Source organism: Nelumbo lutea, chromosome 2 (genome assembly GCF_056320005.1).
Source record: "Nelumbo lutea isolate HS-2025 chromosome 2, American lotus-T2T, whole genome shotgun sequence".
Lineage (NCBI taxonomy): Eukaryota > Viridiplantae > Streptophyta > Magnoliopsida > Proteales > Nelumbonaceae > Nelumbo > Nelumbo lutea.
The window spans coordinates 113,163,815-113,173,763 of NC_142685.1; the positions used below are offsets into that span (position 1 = coordinate 113,163,815).

The 9,949-nt window shown below is 37.4% G+C and overlaps 1 protein-coding gene across 2 annotated transcripts; it reads right to left on the reverse strand.

Annotated features, from left to right (window-relative positions):
* Window positions 1-1,316: 1,316 nt before the first annotated feature.
* On the reverse strand, window positions 1,317-7,745 carry LOC148872911 (tubulin alpha-5 chain-like). 2 transcript variants are annotated; one of them, XM_088967937.1, is made up of 6 exons: window positions 7,025-7,096; window positions 4,103-4,170; window positions 3,790-4,004; window positions 3,502-3,701; window positions 2,836-3,344; window positions 1,317-1,859 (listed from the first exon to the last, which is right to left on the reverse strand). In XM_088967937.1, the coding sequence occupies exons 1-6, from the start codon at window positions 7,079-7,081 to the stop codon at window positions 1,544-1,546; spliced, it is 1,365 nt and encodes a 454-aa protein (XP_088824063.1). In that variant the 5' UTR covers window positions 7,082-7,096; the 3' UTR covers window positions 1,317-1,543. The 2 variants fall into 2 exon arrangements, with proteins under 2 accessions (XP_088824063.1, XP_088824064.1); XM_088967938.1 differs by lacking the exons at window positions 4,103-4,170; window positions 7,025-7,096 and adding an exon at window positions 7,258-7,745.
* Window positions 7,746-9,949: the final 2,204 nt, after the last annotated feature.

Sequence of the window (9,949 nt, forward strand, 5' to 3'; positions counted from 1 at the left end):
AAATCCGGTTTTTGGAGAAAACAGAACCGGCCATTTGACCAGTTCCCGGTTTTTCTGGTCCGGTCCGATTTTGAAAACCATTCTTTAAAGACAAAAGGTTGTTTGGTAAGAGGGTCAGTGCCTCGGTCTATTGAGCTTTTAAAAACACATTCAGAGGCTATATATCACAAAGAAAGACCAGAAAACTTTATTTGTAACTTAGAAATTCGGTGTTTTTGGGTCTTTCCACGCATACGTCTTTTCATCTTTTCAGCTTTTGGTTATCAATGAAAAAAAGACTAATTTTTGGTCTTTCGAGCTTTTTGAAGCCCAGAAGACTATGGAAAGACTTGCCAAATCCTGGCGATCTTGTACAGAAAATGTTTCCAATACATGCCTGCCATGCTCTCTGAGGTTGGTGTGAGACGCACTCCATAAGGAGCAGATCCGATTTCGCCGTTGTGGGGGGCCAAATCACAGAGGGTCTCATACTCTTATCTATGACGGGATCTGCTCCTCACAAATGGGTGCCTCACAGGCCCATTCACCGTGCATTGAAAACATCTACCATGAATAATAACTAATAAGTACGGAAGATATTCCGGTGTAAGGAGCAGATCCGGTCTCCTCTTACCAGTACACGGGGCTGGCCACCTGTCCCATTTGTCAAGAATCTGGACTGACCGTTGAATAGATCCCATTTGATGTTTGGAAAAAACAGCCAGCTTGGGCTGTTTTGAAAGCCTCTGCACGACACCATAATTAATTCAGGTATTCATTCGTCTTTTCAATTAAAAGAACGTTGAGTGTAAACAATGTTTTACCCACACTCATGATTAGATGTTATTCAGTCCTTTAGCCACATCCATGTCCACATATTACAAACACCCTTTGAAACCTTGCTTATCAGTAGGGAATGCAATAAATTAGACTAATTTTATTTTTTAAGCCACTAAACTAGACTAATATGGTCTGGTCTGGGCTTAGCTCGGCATTGGACTATTTTTTATTTTTATTTTTTCTGGTAAGAAATTTCTAACCTTCACAGTCAGATTTGGAATTGGAATTTGAATCAGAATCAAAATCCCACATGATCGAAAGTGGTATCTGTTTGGTTCAGACAAGAATCTGAATCAGAATTGGAATTGGCTGGAATGAGAAGGAAGAAGAGGGATATAGAAAAATGCCATTGCATCGGGAATGATAATGGGTTTCGATTCTGACCAATCAAACAATTGAAATTGGAATGATCCATTTCAATTCCGATTCCAAACCTCTGTTCCCGCAAACCAAACGGGCCCTAAATAACATACAACAGCTTAAGTGATAGACGCGGGGGAATCAAGTGTCATATCAAATTTATCAATACAGGAAACAGGAGTGCCAGGCTTATCTGAATCCGACTAAATAAGTTGGGATATTTTATCACCGATACAATGGTATCCTGGGAAATAATACAACCACCAAAGAAAAGGCCAGAGTAGCAATGAGAAGAGATGACCGACCAAATTGTAACAAGTCACTGCACCCGCAAACAAACCACTACTACTACGTTGTAAACTACTCAATAATCCTCTCCTTCTTCATCTTCATCATCAACACCATCTGCCGCAACTTCTTCATAGTCCTTTTCAAGGGCAGCCAAATCCTCACGGGCTTCCGAGAACTCCCCTTCTTCCATGCCCTCACCCACATACCAGTGAACGAATGCTCGTTTGGCATACATGAGATCGAATTTGTGATCAATGCGTGAGAACACCTCCGCGACTGCTGTGTTGTTGCTGATCATGCATACAGCACGTTGCACCCTCGCCAGATCGCCCCCAGGGACCACAGTTGGAGGTTGATAGTTGATTCCACACTTGAACCCTGTTGGACACCTGTAGTTCACCAACCGAGGTCTATCAGTTGAGACTTGAGAGAAAGCAGCACTAAAACAAGATTGACCATTGCCACTATATTCCACCAAATTAACAAAAGCTCCTCTATACATGCAGTGAATATATGGCAAAGTCAGCAATAGGTGGCAATTTCTGACCCAACCACCTGACCTATCCAATCCATCCACTTGTAACTCTGGGTTTGCGCATCCCCATCGGTCAAATAAAAAGGGTTGGGTTATGGGCATCCGTTTCGGTTAGCACACAAAAGTTCTTTTTTTGGTACCACAAGACCACTCTCCCCAACTTTTGTTTTCTCACCTCTCTCTACTTTCTTTTATCTGTTTATACTCTTTCTTCTCTCTTATCTCTCTCTCCCTCTCTCTCCCCCATCCATTCCTTCTCCCTGCTCTCCCTCTTTTGTCTCTCTCTTCCATTTCTTTCTTTCTTTCTCTCTCCACTCAATACTCTTATCTCCTTTAGATTTTCTCTTCTATTGGTTATATCTTATGTGGCTTCTCCCTCTCATCTCTCCTTTCCCTCTAACTTTTTTTAATAAAGTCCAATTTTTATTTTTGGGTTGAACAAAAAGGCAAGGACATGTGGCATTATAGAGAAACCCAAAGATATTTTTTTTCTCAATATGATGGTTTACATAGTTTTATATTAGAAATATGTTTTACTGATAGATGTCAGTGGTTGGTGGACGACTTGGCCTTCGACCTGCATCCAACCCACCCAACCCAAACCATCCATTTTCCACCCCCACTCAGCATTTCCTTTCGCCATTCAACACAAAGAAATGAAAAATGGACGGCATGCTGAGAGCCTGAGAGTCATCCATTCACATCCATTTAGGCGTTGGTAATGTTCTCAAATGGATGGTCCATCAGATCGCATGTCCCATCTATAATACTATGCATGTGTGTACACGAGTATGAGTTTGTCAAAAGTAATTAGATGCGTGCTTGCTCACCAGTCAACAAATTGAACAGTTCTCTTGGTCTTGATGGTTGCAACTGCGGCATTAACATCCTTGGGAACAACATCTCCACGGTACATCAAGCAGCAGGCCATGTACTTCCCGTGCCTTGGGTCACACTTTGCCATCATGCTTGATGGCTCAAAGACTGCATTTGTGATTTCAGGAACTGATAGTTGCTCATGATATGCCTTCTCAGATGAGATGACAGGGGAATATGAGGAGAGCATGAAATGGATGCGGGGATATGGTACAAGGTTTGTCTGGAACTCTGTAATGTCAACATTGATGGCTCCATCAAACCTCAAGGAAGTAGTCAAAGAGGAGATGATTTGGGATATCAAGCGGTTTAAGTTTGTGTATGTTGGCCTCTCAATATCTAGGGCTCTCCTGCAAATGTCATATATAGCTTCATTATCTAAGAGCACAGCCACATCTGTATGTTCAAGGAGAGAGTGGGTGGAAAGAACACTGTTATAAGGCTCCACAACTGCAGTAGAAACCTGAAATTTAGGACAATAAGACCCAACCTGAGTTGAATGCTCGTAGCCAAAGCAAATGATACAGGCTACAGGCTACATGTCAAGTGTATGATAGCATTACCTTTTATGTGACCTAAATCTATTACAAGATAACTTTCGGAATATGTGATACAAGTACCTGAGGTGAAGGATAGATGGTAAACCCAAGCTTTGACTTTTTCCCATAATCCACAGACAGGCGTTCTAACAACAGAGAACCCAAACCAGAACCAGTGCCACCACCAACGGCATTAAATACCAGAAACCCTTGCAAACCAGTGCAGTTATCAGCTAATTTCCTCACTCGATCAAGGCATAGATCTACAATTTCCTTCCCCACTGCAAGACAATGTCAAACCAAGTTAACCACTCATAAGAGCATGATGAAATGTGCCAAAAATTTAATTCTAAAAGGCATGTTATTCACCAGTGTAATGTCCTCTTGCAAAGTTATTAGCAGCATCTTCCTTTCCAGAAATAAGTTGCTCTGGATGAAAAAGTTGTCGGTATGTCCCAGTTCTGACTTCATCAATGACAGTTGATTCCAAATCAACAAATACAGCTCTAGGTACATGCTTTCCAGTACCAGTCTCACTGAAGAAGGTGTTAAAAGCATCATGTGCAACACCTACTGAAGTGTCACTGCAAATTCAACATAATTTGTTAGACATCAATTGTGAAACTGCCCTTCTCAACCAACCTGAAAGGAACTTAAGGATATCTCTGGGATAGGCGAATACCCTCCAGGATAACTTTGGACATTTTTACAGATGAAATTTCTTCGATCAAGCTGCAACTCAACTTGTTGCTGGATGATAAAGAAAGAAAGAAAAGTTGTTGATCTCAGGCATGCCAAAATATATCGCCAAATAAAACAATTTTGTACAGGCACAACTTTGGCAAAAAGGGGAAAATGTAGATATTCTGATGCAGGACCATGTAAACAACAACAGCTATTTGGGTGGCTGAAATGGGCTCTAAGCAAGCTGGAAACATGCCACAAAGCCCTTGGCTTGTTAGTTTACTTAGTCTTGATTTTCCCAACAAAGAGATTAAGTAATCAATTGAATAAGTAAAAATAGAGTTGATGAGTGGGTGAAGATAAGCTCACGAAGGGTTTACAGGTTTGTTAAGTAAATAGAAAGAGCTGGTGAGGGTGGCAGCTGTCCTAGAGGATTGCAAAAATTTAGAAATAAAAAATATAAAGGGAAAGAAAAGAAAATGATATAAAAGTAAGAAGAGGAATGAAGAAGTTGGGGAGATATTTGAAAAAATGATATAAGAATAATAAGAAAAGCAAACCCAAAATAATAAGACAGAGATTCAACAGAAGAAAGGATTAAACTACCTGCAATAAATAAGGATAGGTCCTAATGGAGTCAGCACCAATCCATAAAATTGCAAGGGAAATTAAAATTCATTCATCCATTTAAAAGAGTTTTTACAATGAAATATATAGATGAATATCAAATATTTTTTTATGATTTACAAGATAAGTGTTTTTTTAACAAATGTAACTGAACAAAGAAATGCTTGCTAACAAAAGGAAGATATTGAAATCTGAATCTATGTAAAAGATTTTCTCAAATTTCATTTGATTTGATGTCAAATCAAATCTTTGATTGAGAGAATCTCCATGGCCTCAACTCAACTTGAGTTGAAAAGCTGGAAAGAGCCCAGTGCATGGGCTGTCTTGTTTGTGGGCTCCAAGTATGGCTGTAAGGAACATGGGCTTAGGATTGGGCCTTATTTTGGCTCCTTTCTTGTCTATCATAATCTTAGCAAAGGATTTATAAACAAGATGAATAAGAAAGATGGGGAAAAGAGAAAAAAATTTTCAATGTCCAAATTCTTTCCACCTTTGATTAGATCATCTGGAATCGGGGGTGGAATATAATTGAATTCCACTCCAGACTGAGTGGAATCATAGATTGAAAATCAGAGTGTAAGAGCATAGATATTTGAACCACCACAGACCTGGTCTAATCCATCTTGAATCAGAACTTAATTAACCTTTACCAATGACCAACCTGGATCATCAAGCAATAATTAAGAGCGAATTATAATTATAATGGCTGACATCTGGTCACCTTGGATGATATGGCATGGACAGTTCCATAAACACCTCCACTTAATAAATTGAAAATATAAATAATAGATATTTAGAAATTAAGAGGGAGCTCACTCACTCCATTGGCATTTTTTCCTCCCAAGTCCTTCCTGCACCAACATTCTCTTGGAAACCCTTCCCATTCCTCTCAGCCTCTCTCTCTCTCTCTCTCTCTCTCTCTCTCTCTCCCTCCCCCTAACAGGCACAAGTTTCTCTCTCTTCTCTCAGATCACTGGCATTCCGCAAGGAACTATGGCAGCCTGATCCCTCTTAAGAGGGTATTAGTGCAGTCACTCCAAGGAGGGGGAGGGTTTGGATGTGGGTAAGGTTGGGGAGGGTTTTGCACTTTATGCGCAGGGGGGGTTTGGGTTCTGAAAATCAAACAGGTACGGGTTTTAGGGAGGGTGGAGGTTGAGAGGCCTAGGGAGGTGTGTGGGTAGGGTCTAGAATTTGCAAAACCCTCCCTGAATCTGCCCCGTTGCCATCCCTACTCCTCAGGCTTTTGGAGTAAACTGCCATTGCAATATCCATGGGCTTATACAGAGAATTATATTTCATACCTTCATGGTTCAAACAAATGCTAAAACTACAACAACTAAAAGTAGGAAAATTTTTAAGCACATTTCATTTGGTAGAAAATTCCACTCCTAGAAATAAAAAAGCAAAAAGTCATTACAAAGATATTGCCAAATAGAACAATCAAAACATCTAACCACAATGTATCTCCTCTATTGTCTTGAAATAAGTCCAATACTTGATATGGCATTACAGAAATTTAAAAATGGAAACTATGTGTATGTGGTGAGCGCTTGTGTTGTTGTAAATTAACGGTTTTGGTTTACTTGGTGCTTAAAGGAGATTGTGTTTCACCATTTTCAGCATTTGAATGCCATTTCTGACCATGTAGCAGCTCCGGGTTCTGGTGTAGTTGGCTTCTTTCTCGTGAAGGTTCTTGTGGTGAGCGCTTGTGTTGTTGTAATACATCAAAGAGGTAACCCTATATTTTTCTCCATTTCGTTGTAATACCTCAGGTTTTGGGGAAAAGCTTGAGAAACCATCAAAATTGTATTACTTCTATTTGGATTATAGTGCAAATTTTCTAGATTTGCCCTATAGTTTTTTTCCTTCTCACTGATGAGTTTTCCATGTAAACTATGGTGTTTCCCATGCTGCTTGTTTGATGTTTGCTCATTTGTCTGTGTACTAGTGTTTCCTCTTTTTATCGGTTGGCATGTATCTTCAATTTTGTAACCTTGCTATGAGAATATTTTTCTGCTACCCATAGACATACGGATACGGGAGATGTGGTTCTTTCCCAAGACAACTTAGGCAGCTAACCGTCTAAAACTCGCCTAATGTACTTCGCCCATCAGGTTGGAACGAATTTCCTCTAAATTCGCAAATGGATTCCAAATTTGAGAACATAAACCACACAGATTCATGAAAATAACAGATCGAATGGTGCATAAAGTATAATGTAGATCAAACAACATGCTTTTCAATTAATCCAACAAATCCATAACCAGAAAAGAAATCTAATGAATTCACTTACAGAAATCCAACAAAAATCACAAGAAACGGAGATATAAACATATACATACTTAGGCATGATTTTGATCCAATTGACTTACATTTTCTAATATAATATTGAAGACCAGAATGTACTCAAACAAGAAAAACCATAAAATGCAACAAAAATTACAATGACGAACCTAATAAATCCAATTCAGGAACAAAACTCATAAAAGAAGAAAGCTTCCAAAATAAATCACATAATGTACAAACCTAGGCATCATCCCATCTGGTTGAATTTCATGCTCGAGGCAATACAATTCCCAGCAAGAATTCCCGACCTGAATCCCTGCTTGTCCTATATGAATGCTTATGATCTCCCTCATCTCTTCCCTCTCTCTCTCGATCGAACTCTCTAATCTCTACTATTTCCGTCGCTCAAGTGAAATTCCCTTCTCTCTCTCTCTCTCTCTCTCACCCAAAAAACAGACAAGAGAAAAATCACATAATGAGACTGGTCCCCTCCCTTCCAGCCAATCCCTCCATCTGCTTTTGGCGCCAAAAGATGGTGGGCCCTACACATGTGCATGCAGAATGACAAAAATACCCTTCTCCACTTCTCTGAATCCCCCTCCTCTAGCCACTAGTAAAATTGAAATATTGTATGTTCCTGGGGTGATATGGGTAATCACAAATAACTTCCAGGAGCACCACGTTCATTGGGGTAGGACACGTGTACTTGTAGCGCTGTGTAAATGCTTAGCTGTTCGGTCTTCGGTGTTGTTGAAATGCAGCATCTTAGCTCTTAAGTTACAAGAAACCACTTTTATACACCCGTAATTATGAAAAATAGCAGGGGCATTTTATAACAACATTGAAAAATCACGTGAAGGCGGGGATTTATCGAATGGAAAGCTGGCACTGATCGTGATGCCACTAGTTGGGCGTAATTACCATGTTTTGGGCTTGGCCCAATTATAACTATATACAAAAGCATTGGGAATATGTATACGATGGCATTTGAAGGTTGAGACGTGATTTTCTTTTCACAAGTATGTTTTAAATTATTGACAGAGTTTCTCCTTCCTCTCAAATGGGTAGGGTATCCATGCAAATTGCACTATTCATTTTTAAACCTATTTATGTATTCCTGATTTCAAACCTGTCTCAAATTTGCTTAATTTTTCCTCTTAATTTTCTAAACCCATCTCGTTCTAAACCTGTTAAACCCATCCCACCTATTAAACCCTTTGACCAAATGTTTTCTACTTAAAAAAATTTCTTAATGCTTATAGTGTCACTTAAACCCGGATCAAATAATGATAGCGTCAAATCTCTTAACACTACTTTAAGCCACTAAGCCATCTCGCCTTTTGTGTTATTTAATGAAATAAAATAGATTTTATTAACTTTTGTGTTCATCAAAACAATCAATCCATATATATGGTTAACAATTCCAACTAAAAATTAAAAAAAAAAATTAAAATTAGCATTTTATAACTAAATAAAATGAACAATCTATCAAATCCAAATTTACATCAAATGGTGATTTTAATCCCAATAAATTTATACAAATAAATATTAATAATAGAATAATTATCTTAATACTTAAAATTTATAAATTTGTGCATGACATATAATATAATAGGTTCATGTTCATGCATCTAGGGTATCAAGTATCGAATATCCTAAGGTCAAATCCCAAACTTGTCCCAAACCCTATAGGGTTTTGATAAACGGGTCCTATTAGGGTCAAAGACGGGTCGAATACCTGAAATTTTCCACGAAATTGCCATCCCTACATATAAGGCAAACCTCATTATGTAATTGACTCTATGGCATTCGAAAATTACATGAGTGCCACATGCAATTATTTAAAATTATGCCATCCTATAAATAAAATGCCATCCCTCTTCTTTCTTGATTCTCTCTCGTCCTATTCTTTATCTCAATTATTTATTTATTAATTAATTAATTTTATTATTATTATTATTATTATCTAAACATTTATTTATTTAGTAAAATTAAATAAATTATTTATTTTAATAAAATAAATTAGTAAAATAAAGGAGATGTGACATTGAGATAAAGATTTTAATAACCACTTATTTATTTATTTATTTAGAAATTATTTACTAACAAATTATTCTCTCCCCTTGAGCCCATATGTAGGACTGTCAACGGGTCGAGTCTAGTTTGAGATAGCCTATACTAGTCCCATCCCAATAAAATTTTATTTATTTATTTATTTTATTCAATTTAACAAATTATTATATAAATACTAATTTATTTAAGAAAAATAGGGTTGAACCAATGGGTTGGGTCTATCCTAATGGAGCTAAATTGTCTGAACATGTTTATAACGGTTTTGGTTATGTGGTTTTGTCTTGATTAATTATCGGATTGATTCTCGTCTGTCCAGAATTGATTTGAGTCCGAAACCAAATATTTTATGAAATATATAATTTTTTCTTTCTTGTTTGAAATAGTAAATTTGATAATATTAGTTAAAGATGTGTAACTTATTAACATATAAATAAATTTGTATTATTTTAACTATTGTTTTCAATATAATCAGGTCTACGATTTGATCCTAATTAAATAATTAGTTCTACTTAGTCATGACTTATTGAAAACCCTAAAGCAGATTGGAACTCACTATAGTTATTTTATTTAAAAATATAACCTAATTTATTATTGTATTTAAAATGGCATTTTTCTATTTTTCCCTTAGGGCTTCCTCGCTAGTCATAACGACCAAAGTTGTTTACTGAACTCTTAGGAGGTGTTTGGTTTCATTGAATTTTTTTTTTGAAAAAGGGTATTGTGTTTTTTGAGATTTTGAGAAAACGTTTATACATTGGGCGTTGTCGTGTAGGATCTACATTGGTCATCATACCAGAAAAGGTTTTGCGAAAAAAACAAGCGTTGAAAACACTGGTTTTTGAGATGGGCCGTTTTTTGT